Source organism: Saccopteryx leptura, chromosome 1, assembly GCF_036850995.1.
Source record: "Saccopteryx leptura isolate mSacLep1 chromosome 1, mSacLep1_pri_phased_curated, whole genome shotgun sequence".
NCBI classification, from domain to species: domain Eukaryota; kingdom Metazoa; phylum Chordata; class Mammalia; order Chiroptera; family Emballonuridae; genus Saccopteryx; species Saccopteryx leptura.
The window spans coordinates 139,446,823-139,467,476 of NC_089503.1; the positions used below are offsets into that span (position 1 = coordinate 139,446,823).

A 20,654-nucleotide genomic window follows, 5' to 3' on the forward strand; every position below is an offset into this window, starting at 1 on the left:
TCTAGCGTGGAAAAAATTAAGCAACATGCTCTATATTTGAGCGGAATCTGCTGCGGCCTCCCATTGACTTGAATAGGAGAGGAAGAAATGTGTCGGAAACTGTCATTTCTCCGCCTCTTATTGAAATCAAAAGGAGGCTGCAGCGGATTGTGTGGTAACCCGAGATTCTTGGGAGCTCTCTTCCACAAAATCCGCAGCACTCCCAATGAAATCAATAGGAGGCGGATTCAATGCCGGAAACCGCTGATTTCAGCAGTTTCCTCATTCAGAATATGGAAAATAGTGGGAGATATGGGAGATAATTATACATTGGGGAACAGTGTGAACTACATCTTATAGTGGTCTCTTATAGTATAAGACCAATGTAGTTCACACTGTGTAAATGTATGGTGCTTTGTGTAAGTGTAAGCTGCTTTGTGTACTGTGTAATGATTATACACAAAGCACCTTACACTTACACAGTATTGTGTGTATGGTGTGTGTACTGTTTTTACATATTAACCTTTTTTACATCAGCAGGCTGTCTTGCAGGCTCTCTTGGCTCTCCGCCTCTTGCCTCTCTGCCTCCTAGGCTTGTCCTCCGGCCCCACTGATGACATCAGCAAGCGCCGGACACACGTAATGTGCTGCTATGGACTGTGGAGCATTCCCCCCGCTTCCCCCGCCCCTTAGGCCCTGGACGGATGATGCAATCACATCTGCGCATGACCGCAGGCATTCAGTTTGGAACGCACTTCCATAACGGCGTGCGTTCAAGCTGAATAGCGCTGCTGCAGGCAGTAGTGCGGCTTCTCAGCGGCTAAAGCCATCGGATATATGTATTTTCCAATGGCTTTAGGTGATCCCTGTGTTTTGGTCATTCGACCCCTGCCGGGGTCGCGACCCACAGGTTGAGAACCGCTGTCCTAGACTGATCCTTCAAGTGTCTTACACCTTCTTTTCTCTCATTTTGTTCTGCTAAGATTTCTCAATCTTAACATTCTATCTTTATCATGTTTTTATGTCTGCTTCTTCTTTAATTTATAAAAGTTCTTTTGATTTTTTTCTTTTTGTACTATCTTATTCATGTTTCATGGATGCTGTAGCTTACTTTTCCATGAAACTGGATATTAATTATTTCTCTTAGGTTTTCTTCTCCCTACAGAGACTTTGTATCCTTTGATATCTTTGTTTGTTGGGTTTATATTTTTATTTATATTTTGTTATTTATATTTCATGCTAGAGTCTTTCCTCAGAAATTTAGTGCTCCTTGTTTGTCTAAAAAGATGACTGGAAGCTGTCAGCTGGCAAAGCTCAGAAATCTGGACTTCACTGGCAATTTGACTAGGCCACTTCCTTGAGGAATCACTGATGTCGCTCTTATTACTTTCTGCCAAGAATAGTTAGAATTCCCAGGGGTGACTCTTCAAATCTTATGCCTAGGCGATATATGTCTGGGAGCCAAACAGGGGAAGGTGGCTGAAAAGTTCTCACCATTCTGTATCTCTCTCTCTTTTTTTTTTTTTTTTTAAAGAGACACAGAGAAGGATAGATAGGGACAAACAGGAAGGGAGAGAGATGAGAAGCATCAATCATCAGTTTTTCGTTGCGACACCTTAGTTGTTCACTGATTGCTTTCTCATATGTGCCTTGACCATGAGATTTCAGCAGATCGAGTAACCCTTTGCCCGAGCCAGCGACCTTGGGTCCATGCTGGTGAGCTTTGTTCAAACCAGATGAGCCCGCGCTCAAGCTGGCAACCTCGGGGTCTTGAACCAGGGTCTTCCGCATCCCAGTCCGACACTTTATCCACTGTGCCACTGCCTGGTCATGTATCTAACTCTTACCTTACTATTTTCATCTGTGCTTGTTCTGTCCGTTTCAGGATCCTTTGTCTCACCCTGTCTAGAAAACTGACCCATAATAGTCTGCTGAGGTGATGGAGAGAAGCCATCTTGGCTTCATGTAATAGGAGATGGGAGTTGAGCATTTGTCTACTTCAGATTTTTAATCAATCACTGTTTTTAGCCTTATATAATTCCTCAATTACAAATGTCACACTCATTATCTCCCTTTATCACTATCAAGTCTTTGAGGATCTACAGTGTGTGTCAGGTTACTTCTCAGCTCCCCACACTGTTAAAGGATGTAACTTTCTCAGGTATGCAGTCCGTTATCACTAACACACCTGCTTTTCAGCAAATTTTGTTACTATTACTTCCTGTCACATATTCTTTGCCCTTGTTGGTTTATGTCTTAAAAAAAATTCTTCTGCTATCCTTTCAGTGATGTTTCAGCAGGGAATGAAAAAGGAAGTGCGTGTTCAAGTAGCTGTCTGTGCTCCGAAACTGTGTATACTCACAGGGAGTGTAACTCTTGTCTCCCTCTTAGGGACACTCTCCCTGCTCTGCCTCCTACTTACCCCAGTACTTTGACATCTGACCTCTTCCTTACTTTCACTAGATAGAATATGGAAAGCTTAAAATAATTTAAAGTGTTTATTGGTATCTGATGATCTAAAATGAGTTTAAACTTTTTGTATTTCTCTTTATCCCATGCCTAAACCAATGTACAAATAAATATAATTTATTTTTGTGTAACACCTACCAAATAGCATTTTGTAGTTTACAAAGTATCTTCACATACAACATAACATTTTACCCCTAAAAACCACACTGCAAGAATAGGCTATTTTATACACAGAATGGGAAAGAAATGGTTCAACTGTAGGCCTGTAACCTCTCTTCTTTTTGAGGGGCAGGAGGATGCTCCCAGGAAGAAATTTCTTTGTACACATGCTAATTACAGACATCCTGAAAACAAATGTATGGTATTTGCTAGCTAGAGAACCTTTTTGGGGGTAGGGAGCAGAGTGATTCCATAGCAGGAATTTATTTTCTCACAGTTCTGAAAGCTAGAAGTCCATGGTCAAGCTGTCAACATGACAATTCTTACTTGCAGAATGCATCTAATTTGTCTAAAACTGCTTATGTTTAATAAGCCAGGAATCTCTGGATTTATGGGGAATGGCACCCTGGAAAATGTAACCATCTGGACATAACATTGAGATGTTTCATGACTGAAATGACTTTCTTGTGTAAGTCTTGTAGAAACTTCTATTAATCCTAGCGTGGGTTCTGAAGTAGAAAGAAAACACGTACAGATCTAGACTGAACATCCCAGGGCACTTGCTTTGCCTGTGCCTCGCGATCATTTATATATCATACTTATGTTACTAGTAAAGCCTGATATTCGTTAAGATCTCTGAAGTGAATCAGTGTGATCTGACAATCCAATCTTTTGTGTTATTCCACAAGGAAATTGAGGTTTATAGTGATTAAGTATTTGCTGAAAGTCACACGCTAAAAATGGCCAAATAGGGGTAGAAACCAAGTCTTAAATCACAGTCTCCTGCGACACACCGTACATGATGGAAAAACAAGAAAATCTAGATTCTGGAATCAAAAACAGAATTGCCTCCTGGTTCTGTAACTGATCAGCTGTTTGATTCTGGGCAAATGACAACACTGAAAGCCTATTTCCTATGCACTATCTCTTATGTAAAACAGAAAAGATATCTTAATGATCACTATAATAGAACAATAGGTAAAATAGAGCAGAAGATTTAGAAATATTTTTAAAGGATGCAGAGAAAAATGCATTGCTTACTTTTTTCCTGTAATGCCTGCAATTTATTCAGTTCCTCATTCTCTTCATCACTCTCCTCGCTGCTCGTGCTGCTGACATCTAAAACAATGTCCCTTTTGGGATCTACTCGGAGAAAATTGCGGCATTCAAAAGTCAAGTGGCCAGCTAAGGAAAGCAAAAAAATGTGAATGACAAAATGATAGCACATGTTTTTTTGTTTTGCTGCCTCATGGTAAGCAACAAGTTACAATTTAAATAACATAATGTTTAGTTTTAACTTTTATTCAATGGGGTAGTTTGCTTCCCCTGAATGCAACCCTCAGAGAGGGAATGTCTTCCTTTCGTCAGGGCTTCTAATTCAACGCACATTTTTTTTCTAATTTTTGAATCCTTATGTTTTCCCTTTTATGTAATGTATTTTCCCTTTCTGTATACTAAAGAAAATATTCTCATATGTACTTGGTATTTTATATTTAATTCCTTTCCCATACCTTTATCTTCTTAACTTTACTACTATACTCATGTAATTACATAGCTTTCATATAATTAAAGCACCATTAAAACATAAAACAATGTGCTCTTCTAAAAACACCTAAGCCTTTAATTCTGACATCATTTACCTCCTAAAGATTTTTTTCTATAAGAAATATACAGGTTGTCTACTTATAGCATGATACAATTTTTTGAAAAATCAAATATTACAAATACCAGAAAAGCACCAGAAATAACAAAGCAGTAGGTAAGTGCCAATCACCCACACATTGGCCTTTTGTCATATTCACCTACAATTTTTCTACGGGAAATGTCGGCATGCCCGTGCACACACCGCTGGAGAGCCTGCCCTGCCTTGGGACCCTGACTCAGGCCCACGCCACTCTTTCTGTCCTCAGTAGTTGAGATACTTAAGTTAGTATCTTGTCTTTACCAAATGGCATATTATACTATTATTTTTTAAAACATAAACTCAATTATACTTATCTATCATTCTGCAACTTGTTTCTGCCACTTAATATTACATTTTGTGATTTAATGATGTTAACATAAGTAGATGTAATTATCTCACTTCACCTGATGAATACTGTCCATTGAATAGAGAGGAAATGTATTTATCCTTTCTACTCCTGATAGAACGTTAGGCTGCTTCCAGTCTTTCCCGATTCTAATAATGCTGAAATGAGCAGCTGTTCATGTCTCCTTGTGCACAAAAAGCACAATTTCTCTAAAGAAGCAGCTTTCGAGTTTTTTTGACTATAACTGAATGATGGTAAAAGTCAACAGTGCAACCAAGTATACTCGCATACACATTCATATATAAATACACAGAGACACAAAAGTCAAAGTGAAGGTTGCACGAAGCACAACTATACAGGGTGGGGCAAAAGTAGGTAACCGCTGTGAGTATGCAAAACAGTTTATTCTTGTATTATTTTTTATTAATTATTGGAATATCTTCCAATTAGAACAAGTGTAAATATCCTTTTGCTCCATCCTGTACCTGATATTAAAAAAAAACCACAAAAAAACTAATGCTGACAGTGACCACATAACTGATTTCGCAACCCACGAATGATTCACCACAACTATGTGCTGGGGTTTATTTCTAGTTCTCTCTTAATTTGAGGGCAAAGTCCTTTGGAAAAGTTCTGGAATTACACAGGAACGTGTCCTATTAGAGTCCCAATACTGGGCAGGCCCTGGGCCTTGTTTTTGATCCCCTGGCACCTGCCAGCTCATGAAAATAGAAGTTCAAGAATGTTGGCTTCAGCAAATACCCTCCACACTTAACTCTTACAATTTCTGCTTTTCTTTGGTTGTTGTCCTCTAAGTATTCTTTATATTCTTATATTCTAAGTATTCATACTAATATATCTAAAATATGTACTACATATTTTATATGTTTCTTTATTGTTTACATGAGGTCCAATCTATCTATTGTTAGAAACAAGTTTCTTGTGTTGTGATTTCCAAGTAAATCATTCAGAAGTGTTTTTAGTTTCTAAACAGGGAATTTTCAGACGATGCTTTTGTTTAAATTTATTACACTGTTAGTAGAGAACGGGATCTGTATATCAGTTCCTTGGTATTTGCAGACATTTCTTTTGTGGTCTACCATGTACCACATTTAGGAAGAGAGTTGATAGATATTTTAAAAGAATATATATTGCTTTGCCTGACAAGGTGGTGATGCAGTGGATAGAGCGCTGGGCTGGGATATAAAAGCCCCAAGGTCTCTAGCTTGAGTGCAGGCTCATCTGGCTTGTGCACGGGCTCACCATCTTGAGTGTGGGATCATAGACATGACCCTATAGGGTCATTGGCTTGAGTTCAAAGGTTGCTGGCTTAAAACCCAAGGTCGCTGGCTTGAGCCCAAGGTCACTGGCTTGAGCAAGGGGTCACTCGCTCTGCTGTAGCCCCCAGGTCAAGGCACATATGAGAAAGCAATTGATGAACAACTAAGGTGCCGCAACAAAGAATTGATGCTTTTCATCTCTCTCTCTTCCTGTCTGTCTGTCCCCATCTCTGACTCTCTGTAAAAAAAAAAAAAAAAAATATCGCTTTGTTGAATAGGGGGTCTATGTCAATTTTGTTATTCAAATCTTCTTCATCTTATTTTTCTTTGTTTAATAACAAAGAAAATTTTAAGTACCTGTATCACAGATTTGTCCATTTCTCCTTGTGATAGTTTTTGCTACAGGTATTTTGAGATTATATAAGTCAGCACATTTAATATCATTATTCTTGGCTTAATGTTCTTGAATCACTCTTTATTTCTGGTACTGCTCTGGCCTCAAAAGTCTGTTAAAATGGCTCTACTAGTGCTTTTGGTTATTAGTTGAATCATATGAAGTTAGAATTTTTATGAGTTAAACAGCTGAATAATAACAATGTTCAACATCTTATCTACCTGTTATTTCCCCTATATTTTAAAATTTTCTATGTAGTTTTTAGTTTTCTATATCGTTTTATTTATAATGACATGTAGCTAGACTTTTTTTTCTTTTTTTTATAGGGACAGTGAGAGAATCAGAGAGAGGAATAGATAGGGACAGACAGGAACAGAGAGAGATGAGAAGCATCAATCATCAGTTTTTCGTTGCAACACCTTAGTTGTTCATTGATTGCTTTCTCATATGTGCCTTGGCCACGGGCCTTCAGCAGACCAAGTAACTCCTTGCTTGAGCCAACGACCTTGGGTCCAAGCTGGTGAGCTTTTTTTTTTTTTTTTTGCTCAAGCCAGATGAGCCTGCGCTCAAGCTGGCGACCATGGGGTCTCGAACCTGGGTCCTCCACATCCCAGTCTGATGCTCTATCCACTGAGCCACCGCCTGGTCTGGACTTACGTTTCTTAATCAAATGTGATACCAGACCAATTTTTAATGTTAATTTCTTAGTTTGGAAAAATAGTTTCTGCCTCATTGGGTGATCCCCTCATAAATAAAAATAAGATAAATGCCTTATACAAGAGGCTTCAAAGGGATCTCTATTCCTTTCCCCCATGTAAGGATAAAACATATTCCTTTCCCCCATGGGGAAGAAGTCCCTCACCAGACCATGCTAGCACCCTGATCTTGAATTTGCAAACTCTGGATCTATGAGCAATACAGGTCTCTGTTGTTTAAAAGCCACCCAGCCTGTGGTATTTTGTTTTAGCAGCCCAAATGGACTAAGGCAATTCTGTACTTTTCTCATGGAAATTTCTTAAAAACAGAGACATCATAGACTTTCTCCACTTTTTTTATTCCTCACCATTTGGCCTGAATCTGCATAGTTTGTTTCAGGACCTACAGCTCTACTTAAAACTAGTTGTGCTAAGGTCAGCAGGCATCCTACCTTGTTGTGGACCATAAATGGCAAAAAGCCTTTGTAGATTCGGGGCTTAGCAAAAGGCTAAGTTCTCCCCCCACCACCTCCATATTGGCTGTGATGCTGAGTATTTACACCCACTTCACTTGCTTGCTTAAATTGCTGGAAGCAATTTACATGCTATTCCTCATACTCTTTGTTTGTTCAGATGTTGGTTGATTTCGCTTACCCATGGCAGGGGGATTTCTGTTTATGCTTTGGGAGAGTTCCTATTTTAGCCTCAGATGTGTAACTTTGTATCAAGGACTTCCTTGATTTGTATATGGCTAAATAATAAAGCAAACTGGGACTATAGGGCACTCAGATATTGTCATCAGCATTTGAAGAGTCCTCCTGGTCCCATCTTTTTTCTTAACGAATCTGTTTCCTTAATTCCGCACCATTATTAGGAGCCGCGCTGCTCCGCGGCACTACCTCCAAAATCCAATGAACATTTCTCAGTCTGTTTCTTAAAAATCTTATCTGTCACACCTAACAATGCTACTCTATTTCAAAAAAATCTTGACTCCATTGGCTTATGTGATGCTGCCCACTCCTATTTCTCCTGGCATTGTACTTTCTTGGTCACTTTTTGTTCAGCTCATGCCTCTATATATACTTTACTCCCTATGCTAATATTATACTCCACCAAGAGTTGGTTATTGATTGTTCCAAAATTTGCTTATACAATACCATGTAGGCCAAAAAAAATTTTCAATGTGGGGAAAAAATGAGTGGTTATTTCTATGAAACAAAACTGTACTTTTGGAAAGATTTGATTTAGGTGAATTGCTTTTAAAAAGCAGTTTTCAAAGTAGGTATTGGCAAGAAGACTGTAAAAGACGGGGCAAGGGTGGGAGGGAATCTAAAGCAACGAGAAATGTTCCTGTTTCTCAAAGGGGATGTACACAATTCTTTACTGCCCAGGAAGGTCCTAACACTGCAGATTGTTTATAACCCCTGGACTACTCACTAAATGTAATACTGCTCCTCACCCCTATAGACAGCTTAAAAAAGAAAACCCTCCAGAGATTTCTGGAAGGCACTATCACCCCTAATTGAGAACTAATGATGGAATAATTTTGTATCAGATTTCTTTACAAGTACCTTAACTGTTTCTCCATCTTTAAAGAAACAAGCTATAAAAGTGGAAAATGCATTTCAGAGATAATTTGCACTTAAAAGACTAATTACCAAAGCCATAGGCAAAATAAAGATCATGATGATGTATCAGTAGATTAGCATTTTAAATTAAAGAAAATGGTAAGGGCATTTAGGTATGTTTTTATTTCCTGCCTCTGTGATCAAATGCACAACTAGAATCTACTGTATTGAACTTTTTTTTTTTTTTTTTTTTTTTTTTCATTTTTCTGAAGCTGGAAACAGGGAGAGACAGTCAGACAGACTCCCGCATGCGCCCGACCGGGATCCACCCGGCACACCCACCAGGGGCGGTGCTCTGCCCCCCAGGGGGCGATGCTCTGCCCATCCTGGGCGTCGCCATATTGCGACCAGAGCCACTCTAGCGCCTGAGGCAGAGGCCACAGAGCCATGCCCAGCGCCCGGGCCATCTTTGCTCCAATGGAGCCTTGGCTGCGGGAGGGGAAGAGAGAGACAGAGAGGAAAGCGCGGCGGAGGGGTGGAGAAGCAAATGGGCGCTTCTCCTATGTGCCCTGGCCGGGAATCGAACCCGGGTCCTCCGCACGCTAGGCCGACGCTCTACCGCTGAGCCAACCGGCCAGGGCTACTGTATTGAACTTTTAAGCATATTTTCTGAGAACTACCATAATTATTTGAGACACTTATTCCATGGACAAAGGCCTAGAGTCCCAGTAGCTGTACAATATTCAGAAGTTGCCAATGTAAAAAAAAAAAATCAAATAAAAACTCATTATGGAAATAACCATTCTTCTACTTTTGCTTAGGAAAATCTTCCATGAAAAAGTGAGATCCAGGTTATTAACACATTCATCCTTAACTTGAAACTTTTAAAAACAATGTAACTACTATGAAAACACAGTGACAAAATATTTTTAATCAAGCATTAACATTTTAAAAATTATATAATCAAACCACTATTTTCACAACAGAGGCAATACTTTTTTATAACTGATTGATAATGTCCACATTTTTAGGCATGAAAAATATTTGATGGTAAAAAATAAAAATTAAAAATAAATAAAAAATAAAAATTTTAGATCAGCAGTTCTCAACCTGTGGGTCGTGACCCGGGTGGGGGTTGAATGACCAAAACAGAGGGGTCACCTAAAGCCATCGGAAAATACATATTTCCCGATGGCTTTAGCTGCTGAGAAGCCGCGCTACCGTCTGCAGCAGCGCTATTCAGCTTGAACGCACGCCATTATGGACGTGCGTTCCAAACTGAATGCCTGCGGTCATGCGCAGATGTGATTGCATCATCCGTCTGGGGCCTAAGGCGCATCCCATAGCAGCGCATTGCGTGTGTCCAGCGCTTGCTGACGTCATCAGTGGGCGGGTGCAGTAAGCGCCGGAGCACAGAAGCCTAGGAGGCGGAGAGGCAATAGGAGGAGAGCCAAGAGAGCCTGCGAGACAGCCTGCTGATGTAAAAAAGGTTAACAATGTAGAAACAGTACACACACCATACACACAATACTGTGTAAGTGTAAGGTGCTTTGTGTGTAATCATTACACAGTACACAAAGCAGCTTACACTTACACAAAGCACCATATATTTACACAGTGTGAACTACATTGGTCTTATACTATAAGAGACCACTATAAGATGTAGTTCACACTGTTCCCCAATGTATAATTATCTCCCATATCTCCCACTATTTTCCATATTCTGAATGAGGAAACTGCTGAAATCAGCGGTTTCCGGCATTGAATCCGCCTCCTATTGATTTCATTGGGAGTGCTGCGGATTTTGTGGAAGAGAGCTCCCGAGAATCTCGGGTTACCACACAATCCGCTGCAGCCTCCTTTTGATTTCAATAAGAGGCGGAGAAATGACAGTTCCGACACATTTCTTCCTCTCCTATTCAAGTCAATGGGAGGCCGCAGCAGATTCCGCTCAAATATAGAGCATGTTGCTTAATTTTTTCCACGCTAGAACTTTTCCTAGAGCAGAAAAATTCCAAAGGTGGAATCCGCCACCCCCAATAGAATGAAAGAGGCCTCACACTGAGGAATCTGCTGTGCGGATTCTGCAGTGTAAAAGATCTGCCTCCTATAGAAGTCTATTGGGGGTGGCGGATTCCACCTTTGGAATTGTTCTGCTCTAGGAAAAGTTCTAGCATGAAAAAAATTAAGCAACATGCTCTATATTTGAGCGGAATCTGCTGCGGCCTCCCATTGACTTGAATAGGAGAGGAAGAAATGTGTCGGAACTGCATTTCTGCCATACAGGGGATCTCTCTTCTGCGGAATCCACGGGTCTCCTATTGAAGTAAATGAGATGTGGATTCCACCGCAGAAACCGCTGCTTTATAGTGTGAAAGAGCCCTGAAAGATACCATACTGTGCAGAAACTGCAGTGTATCCTATGATGTAGTTCACACTGTTCTATATAGAAAACTTGCCACTAATCTGGAAAAAACAGATCCATTAGTTAAGCAGCTTTTTATGGAATGGTAGCCCCAATACACTAGGTAAGGAGGTCCATTAGTAATAAATATTTCTCAATATATAATTAAATATTGTTTTTGTGATTAATCACTATGTTTAAATTATGTTTGATTTGTACCAATTAGAATACATAATGCATATCAAGTATTTACATTCCGAATCATAACTGTAGCAAATTTACAGTTATGAAGTAGCCACCAAAATTATTTTTTGGTTTGGGGTCACCACAACATGAGGAACTGTATTGGGGGTCACTGCATTAGAAAGGTTGAGAACCACTGATTTAGATGGTTTTGTTGACCTTTCTCTTACCTTTATAAGCAATACAAAGTTCTGGCCTCCAAATAACAGATAATTTAAAAAATTCAGTTTCTATGAGAAAGACTTATAAATTGAGGAGATCCTTACCTCTAATAGCTGTAAGATGTAAATTTAACCCAGGAAGAAAATATTACTAAGTTTTTCCACAGGAGACAAATCAGAATTTGTTAAATAACTTAATCCCTAAAATCAATAATATGAATAATCAAGAAGGAACTAATGTTGGAAGACTGTCAACACGATTTTCTTACTTAGCTTTACAGAAAAATTTCTAATTACAAAGGATGCTTTTTATTTGTTGTTTAAAATAAAATAACAATGAGAAGACTAGCTCAACAAATATTCTATTTCCAAACAAATAGAAAACAATCAAAACCTCACACATTTTAATTGTTTTCCTACAAGTATTAAGTTAAAAGAAGCCCAAGTAGATAAACAGATATTTATAGACAGTCTTGAAAATCTACTCCAGATTTGAAGTAAATACAGATTTTTTATACATAGTAGGTTCCAAAGTCTTGAATAAAAAAATGAGACACAGTAATTAGCAAGGACTGAAAAAAAGTAAACGAGGCATAAATAAATATAAACAAATGAAAATATTTTGCTGCACTCATTCTTTGCATGCAACTACAGTCTTGAAGTTTTTATTTCTATGAAGAATATATGTACTTATGAACCCACTCTTAACTGAGCAGGCTTCCCTGAGCCAGTCTGAGCCTTCATGTGGGGGCATGAGACAAGTCCTCCCAGTGTGCTTTCATCGTGAACCCTTCTAATGAAGATCTAATGTCAGCATCCTTCTTCATCACATGTTCTTTCATGAAAATCTCTCTCTTTTTTTTTTTGAGCACCTTTATTTTGTTACAAAAATAACTCTTTTATGAATTGGAGTATCAACAACAACCGAGGATCATTTGCAGGGTCTCCAAACAACTCAGAAAGCAGCAAATGCCATTATATGTCACCAAAGCCTTAGGAATTGTTATATTTAACTAGAGAAAGTTGTTTCCAGTATATAATTACAATTTTTGAGTATATAATTGCACGTTAAATTTTACTTTTCTATTTCATTAATCATAATGGAGATTAATGATCTTTTAAATCAAATTCTGTGAACACAGACTCTGGGTCCAATTTCACCCTTCTTTATAGAGTAAATTCAATAAATAGGAAAATACTTATAGCTTTCATTGCTTTTCCCTCTTCTCCCAGCAGATGGAAGGATAAGGACTAAAAGAATAAGTGTATGTGTACTTTTTGGGGGCACTGATTTTCTCCAGACTTCTAAATCTATTATTCAACTGGTACTTCATGACATTTTTGCTGTTCACCAGCTATATTGCCACCTGTCACTAAGTCTATAGCATGAAATAAAAGTATTTAGTGTTGACAGATAAAGTTCTGAATCATCTGAAAACATGAGCTAAAATAACAGGGCTAAAGGATTCTCTGTGCCCAGGCCCTGAAATCTGGATGCTGAATCACACTGCCCACTGAGCCAATGATTCACTGCATACAATGTTATTAATTAAAATATTTTTTAAATTTTTATTGATTTTAGCAGGAGAGAAAGGGAGGGGAAAGAGAAAGGGAGACAGACAGAGACAGGAACATTGATCTGTTTCTGTATGTGTCCTGACCGGGGATCGTATGTGGCAACCTTTGTGTGTCTCGGATGATGCTCTAACCAACCAAGCTATCGAGCCAGGGCCAAAATTATATTTTTAATGTACTTACGGTAGCCACATTTTTTGCAGCCTGCTCGAACACTGTCCTTGTTGCAACCTAAAATACAATTGGATAACAATTGGTGACATATAAAGTAAAAACATAAACATTTCCTCACATTAAAAAACCTAACAAAACCACTTAGGAGATAATTTCTTAAAAAAATAATTTCAACCCAGCTTAATAACACTACTCAATTATTATGGTTATTAGGAATTATTGAAAAAGGCAATTTGCTCAAATTATTCCCCTTGACAACTACTTTAAAAACATAGTTTTTCTCTAATTCAACACATGCAGTATTATAGTCAAAAGCTTCAACATTCTCCTGATTCTGTAACATGAAAGAAGAAAGGCCAGAGTATCCCAGCCTGCCCCTCACATGTAAAGTAAGTAATTACTGGACATATATGAACATTTAGGTTAATGTATGTTTCTCTGCTTTCTCTTAGAAGAGATATTACTTTATTTTAAAAAAACTGATGAAATTCCAGAAAAACTTTAATTGCTAGTTATTGTAAAACACAACTCAATTCAGCACTCAAATTATAATGAGAAAACAACCAGTCACATATACACTCTAATCAATGCTTAGAAATATTTACAGTATCTTTGTATAATTACTGGTATATGCAGGTGAATATTGAAGATATAAATAAAAGATGAAATAAAACCAGATTTTATTGTGATAAAATATACATAAAAAAATTTATCATTTTAACTTAGTGGCATTAAATACATTCATAATGTTGTACAATTACCACCACTATCTACATATTTCCAAAACTTCTTCAGCACCCCAAACAGTGACTGTACCCACTAAACAACAGCTGACCGTTCCCTCTTCTCTCTAGCCACTGGTAATTTCTATTCTGCTTTCTGTCTCCATGAGTTTGCCTAATTGAAGTCTTTCATATATGTGGAATCATATAATATTTGGCCTTTTGTGTATGGCTTATTTTACCTAGCATAATATTTCCAATGCTCATCCAGATTATAGCACATATCAGAATGTTATTTCTTTTTATGATTGGATAATATTCCATTATATGTATATATAGTTGAAACTAACTAACTTCCAATAAGAACTTCCATCAATCAGTCAGAGGGCCAATACAGTATTATTCTGTTTTCTTAATGAAGGTCATCTAACTCCAAAACCCTTCAAATAGCGATACTATCTCAATTTAATAATAGAGTTCATAGAGTACAAATATAAAACAGTGCTTATTTTGAAAGAAAGACCGTTTTCAAACTATTTCTTTTACGTTATGAAGTCAGAACATTAGGCATTTTTCCCCAATCCCAATTTTGCTTTAAAATATACATTACTGAGTTGTTCCAGTGAAAATAGTCAGTTCTGCAATAATACTTGTTATAAAAACATGAATTTGTTTTACTGCAACTGATATGACAGGCCAGTATGAGCATACTGTGACTTTGTGTCCCTGGAAAACATTAGATAAGTGGAAAAACTGCATTCAGCTGCTCTGAGCTTCATAGAAATATACAACATATACAGACCAATACAACTCAAACCATTTCTAGCGACCTAAGTTCACCGTGTGTGTTGTGAGCAGTGCCCACACACATATGGTGTGACAACTTTCATCTGATTTCATACCCTCACCTTCCTACCATTACCTCAGAACTCACAGCTGTAAACTTCAGGTCTTTTAAAAGGTATAGTTCCTTATTTATTATAGGTATTTAGGTATCTTTTAATCAACTAACATGCAAAAATATACTACTATTTTCATCAGGTTCCTGTTATTTTTTATGTATCACTGATGAAGTGTTTGAGTGTTGTGCCTAATCTCCTTTTTTTCTCATAAATGTTGTGGTTTTATTGCAAAGATCAGGAATACATATGCTGCACTGTAGCAGAACTGTGGAATAAAATTGAATTAGTAATAAAATCTGAGGTTCTTCCAGTATGAAATAGCTGCATGTTGAAAAAAAAGCTCAGAGGATACAGGTCAATGTTAAGTCTGTTTCCACAGAAATCATAGACACTGAATAAAAATGTACTTAATGCACCATTACCATTCCTACAACAAACTAACAATGTTGCAATGAACAGACCCAAATGATCTCATCTGAGCATGTATTATAAGTTAACTCATTTATGACTAAAGACACTGATAAAACTCATCCAAGTATCTCATATTTTTTGAATGAACAAAATATGAAACTTTTCCAGAGCAGGTGATCTTTAACAAAGTTTTAAGTTTTATAAGAAAGAAAAATATAAAAAGAACTCTACATAAAGTAATCAACCTTTTCCTGGTTAAATTAAGATTTCAAACTTCATTTGTCTATATTTTTCATGACTGCGTGGCAATAAAATGCTTCTACCTGGACCTTTCAACCTGATGCAACTGACATAATACATCTAAGAAAAGGGACTCAATGAAGTAGGGACAGTTCATTCATTCTGCTGTCAGGACCCCGTCCGGTCCTAGTGGCAGGACGGTACTGGCAACAACAGCCCTAACCAGGTCTGGGCCTCTGCAGGATCTTGGCCATGGGTTCCCTTGATCTTATCTATTTCTGAGACTTATTTTCCAGCCTTGCTTAGATTTTGTGAACTCCCTGATATCTTTCCTTTTCTGCTTAAATTTTTTTCTTTTACTTCTTTTTTTTTTTTTTTTTTTTTTTTGTGGCAGAGAGAGAGAGAGAGTCAGAGACAGGGACAGACAGTAAGGGAGGGAGATGAGAAACATCAATTCTTCGTTGCGGTTCCTTAGTTGTTCATTGATTATTTCTCATATGTGCCTTGACGGGGGGTGGAGAGGGCTACAGCAGACCGAGTGACCCCTTGCTCAAACCAGATGAGCCCGCGTTCAAGCTGGCGACCTCAGGGTCTTGAACCTGGGTCCTCTGAGTCCCAGTCTGACGCTCTATCCACTGCGCCACTGCCTGCTCAGGCTCTGCTTAAATTAACCAATCAATTTAGTCAGTTTTTGTTGTTTGGAATAAAACTCTGCCAACACAATCATACATACTTGAAGTCTGCACCAAACTGAATAGCAAAGCTATTTTGTGAAGCCCATATGCTAATGAGAAGTTATCCATTTCCTCATTTTAGGTCTCCATGCTCTTCTTTGTTCTGTTCCTCTTTAAAGTTTGCTAGGCTGTTCAGAGTAATAGATCCTGCCTCACTCAAAGTGTTCCTTTGTAATTATAACCTATAATCCAAAAAATAGCCTTTCAAAAAAAAACTTGTAAAGTTGACTACATAAAAATATCTAAATGACAAAGATCACCAAAAGCAAACTGAAAAGTCACATGAAAACTTAAAAAAAAATTGTAACTCAAAGCACCAATAAAGGGCAATTATCCCTACTATATAAATCCCAGCAAATCATTAAGAAAAAGACCAATAGGAAAAGAATGAGCAAAGAAACTGGACAGAAAGTTCAGAGAAGAGAAACAACTTTGGAACACAGGGAGGGATGCTCAGTCTTATTCACAATAGCATACATTAAATTCTACACTATGATTCCATTTTCACTTATCAGAACAGAAAGATTGGAAAGGTTGCTGAGGGTTTGGGGAAACATACTCCCTCCTGTACACTGCTGATAGGAGAGTAGAGCAGCACCATCGCTAAGGAAAGCAAGCTAACAAAATCCTTCAGATCTCTACATGTGTGTATTCCTGTGACCCAGAACTTCCACATCTGGGAATTCATCCTCTCAATTTACTTGCACAAATGCATACTGCCTTATGTACAAAGTATGCACTGCAACTTTGTAATAGTAAAAGAATAAAAACAGTTTAGATAAATCAGATATGAAAGAATGAGGATGGTCTTTAATGATAGGTGATAATTTCTAGGACATAAAGGGAAAAGACCAACATGTAGAACAGTGCTTATATGTTGTATGTTGCCATTCATATAAAAGAAAGGAGATTTAATATATATTTATATAAAATATAGATTATATATAGATTTTATTTAAAGATAGAGATATGCAAAAAAAATCTCTACAAGGATATACACTAGTCACCTGAAGAAAGGAGAACGGGGTCCTGGGGAAGAAAGGGTGAGAGACAAGTCACTATACATCTTCTGGTACCTTTAAAATTTGAAACATGAATAAATTGCCTTCTTAAAAACAAAACAAAACAGAAAAACCCTCACTCAAACCAAATCCTAACATGAAGAGCTGCTGTCATGCAAGCATTCTCTGACAAAAGACAATGATTTTACCTGCAAATGTTTCAGAAAAGCTATATTGCAGACTTTCAATTGAATTTTAACTGATGGTTTCAGGAACAAATTTGAGGTTCTTATTTCTTTTATTTGTTAAATGTATAAAGGGCTTACTCTAAATCTAGCATTCTGTTAAACCACCTGAGCGGCAGGGAAGGGCACAGGTAACGGGCCTGGTCTGTTACATCCCAGTAAATTAAAGACGTAAAGATCAGTTTCTCTAGATTCCGGACCACGTCAATGACATTGTATACAACTCAGTGCTTGGCACTGTGCAGAGGTGTTATGAGGTCTTCAACCACCATTTGTTGCTTTGAGGTTTAAACTTAAGAAAACAGTTCAGCAAACTAGAACTAGGTGATTTCTATAGCTCCCAGTTGCCTGCTATGAAACTAAATAGTGTCTGCAGTGTCTCTGGCCCATCTGAGGCGAGACAGGCACCAGAAGAAAAGGAGTAAGAGAAGGATACTAGAAATCCAAATAACACCCGCTGGGCAGGGGAAGGGGGAAAAGAGGCACGTGGGAACTTTCTAAGGTGACAGAAATATTCAAATCTTGTTCTGGGTGACAGATGGACACACACATTCATACTTCCTTAAACTATACATTTGTGATCTGTGCATTTTAACATGTAAATTATATCTTAGTAAATTAGTTAGCATAAAAGGGGGAAAAAAGTAACAGTTGCAAAAGATAAAGGTTAGAGAAGATCCAAAAATAGAGACAATGATTAAAGGAAGGAGAAAAGAAGAAAGTGATGAAGTGTCCTTCACAGCTGCCTAGGTTGTTCAGTGGCCTCCAAATGTATGGCAAGCCATCATATTGACCTACATTTATTTTCCTGAAATTTCTTATCACCTTATGTTTCCAAAGTCAACAATCAATTTAGTCATTAGAAAGTTTAACAGGGATACTTGTAACAATATTATATTTCTCTCTTACTACTATAGACTTAGGGGAAGGCTGTCAAAGTTCCCTTTGTATTAAAATATTTTCTATAATCATTTAAATTTAAAATTAAACAGCTTAAGTAATGAAGTTTTCTTTCTATTAAGCAGTAAGCAATCACCTCTGTCCATTCTTTTCATTTTCAACTTGATTAGATCCAATTCGATTAGATTCCTTTCTCTATTTGTAACATTTCATGTTTTACACTCGTTAACTCCATTATAGTTTTTGTTATCATAATTTGGGGACCCTTAGAGATAACTTTAATTTCTTTTGCTTTTAAAAGTCAAACTTTGGTCAGATTTCATACCATATAGGTACTATCTATAACTAATATGTATATATTTTGCTTAAGGTAAATGCAAAGTATAATTCCAAGTATTTAATCTTTTTTACTGCTTTATATTAAGAATTATAGATATAATCCTTTTGGGGGATCCCCAAATATTATACTGTGGGGAAAGTAAAAAGAGCAGAAATAAAAAGTTTTCTTAACAAACAATGTCTTCCAAATCTTATTTTACCCTCAAAAGAAAAATCATATAGTTGCCATTTAAAATTACTGACATGAAAGAGCTAACACTTCAAGTAAATGCATAAAATGCTTTTGTCCACTGGCCTCAGAAAATACAAATCACCTGTAAAGGAAAAAGCTATAGGTATTACCAGTTTCAACTAAGAAGAGACAGGAAGATGTTTGATTATCTTATGAAGCACAATCAAGACTGCTGTCAAGATTAGTCTGTTTATTTGAGCACTAGATTCCAATTGAAAGCAATTCTAGTGACAAACCCTCTAAATATCATTTATTACTTTGGGTAGACTCAGAAATGATGTTAGAGAAGCCATAAAGATGAATAAAGTGCAGTCCTACATTAAAGGAAACTACAATATGCTAGGTGATCTAGGACAGTGCACTCACAACAGTCATGCCTGCTAAGAATGTACCAGTATAAAAGACACATAGCTCTATTACTGAGCAGGGACAGCTGGCAGGCAAGTCTTCCAGTTGAGGGATCAGGAAAGTTTCCGACAGGCAGACATGCACAGTATAGGGACAGTGGCGACAAAAATGTGTGGGTAGAAAAGCACATGAGAGGTTCTGGGAATAGCTGGCCCTGTCTTTAGTCTGTACACTGAGGAGAGGAAAAAGGAGAGGGGACAGGAGAGAGGAGGGAGGGGAGGGGAGGTGGGAGGGGACAGGAGGAAGTGATCTGGAGTGAGTTGGCCATGCTTAGGAGAATGCACTTCGTTCTTGCAGAGATGGGGAGCTTTGACATTGCAAGGGTAAAACTTTCATTAGAAGTGAAAGAAGGCTTAGTCAACTCCTTCATTACAGAGACAAGGAAACTGAGTCCCAGAAAGGTGAAGTCACATGAAGAGAAACATAAAATTCACAGATATGAGTCAAGCCTCCCAGGAATGACAGGATCAGATATATGATTTAGGAAAACTATTTTAGCAACGTGCAGCAAAGACTAGAAAAAAATGATATGTAGTGTGGCTTAAGAGTGAGAAGAAACTAAATGCTGTGTAATTCAGAATTCTTCTAATTACTAAGGTGCTATAGTAATGTGTTTTAAGAATTTTATGTACTTTGACATGCCAGATGTAACGTTAATTTGGCTACAGAAATCCCTACCTTGCTATAGAGATTTTCCTGAGAGAAAAATGAGTTTTTGTGCCAACCCCGTCAGTGGCAGCAGCAGACTGCCACTTGTGCCAGGTCAACTCTTCATGGGGAACGGAGACTCATTAAAACAGAGGTCAGAACTAATTTCAACAACTGTGAATGGGAAAAGCAGTTTGTAAAGAAAAGTCACCTTCACTGAAACCTGTGTTTAAATGTAATTTCTTTAATAACAACGAAGAGCCTATGATTCCCCTTTCTAAGAGAGTCCACACTTCATTGTTGCTTACATAATGGTGTAAGCCTATACACAATGCTGTGGAAAACAGCTGACGGCGACCATGAAATAGATGAGGCTGATTTTCATTTGTGAAAAGCAGCCTCTATACTTTATAGTCACAACTTGTAATAATCACAAGCACGACCACCCAAGCAATGCCATGCTGAATCCATATGAGCATTATACCTAAAAATAAAAGAACATAACAATACTTGTCCTTCTTGATGATTATCAAAAAATGTTTCTGAAGGGGTCCTATTTTCCTTTAATACACAATCTGGATCAATCGAGACATTACCTGACCATTTTCTGTATCTATATTTTCTAATGGCACTTGCATTATGCTTTTACAGTGCTGTCATGCCTATTATCCCATTTTTTGCTGGGTTTAAACAATTTATGTCTTACCATTTAGCTTAATGGCACAATTTAAGATTATTACA

At 37.7% G+C, this 20,654-nt stretch overlaps 1 protein-coding gene across 2 annotated transcripts in view; it reads right to left on the bottom strand.

Annotated features, from left to right (window-relative positions):
• SREK1IP1 (SREK1 interacting protein 1) overlaps positions 1 to 20,654 on the bottom strand; it is a 471,033-nt gene that overhangs the window by 447,250 nt on the left and 3,129 nt on the right. For both annotated transcript variants that reach the window (XR_010750232.1, XM_066375910.1), the window contains exons 2-3: positions 13,141 to 13,188; positions 3,649 to 3,792 (exon numbers count right to left, since the gene is read on the bottom strand). Coding sequence is in view for 1 of the 2 variants with exons in the window: in XM_066375910.1 (XP_066232007.1) it covers positions 3,649 to 3,792; positions 13,141 to 13,188 (192 nt within the window). In the remaining variant the exon portion in view is untranslated. The remainder of the gene's footprint in view (positions 1 to 3,648; positions 3,793 to 13,140; positions 13,189 to 20,654) is intronic.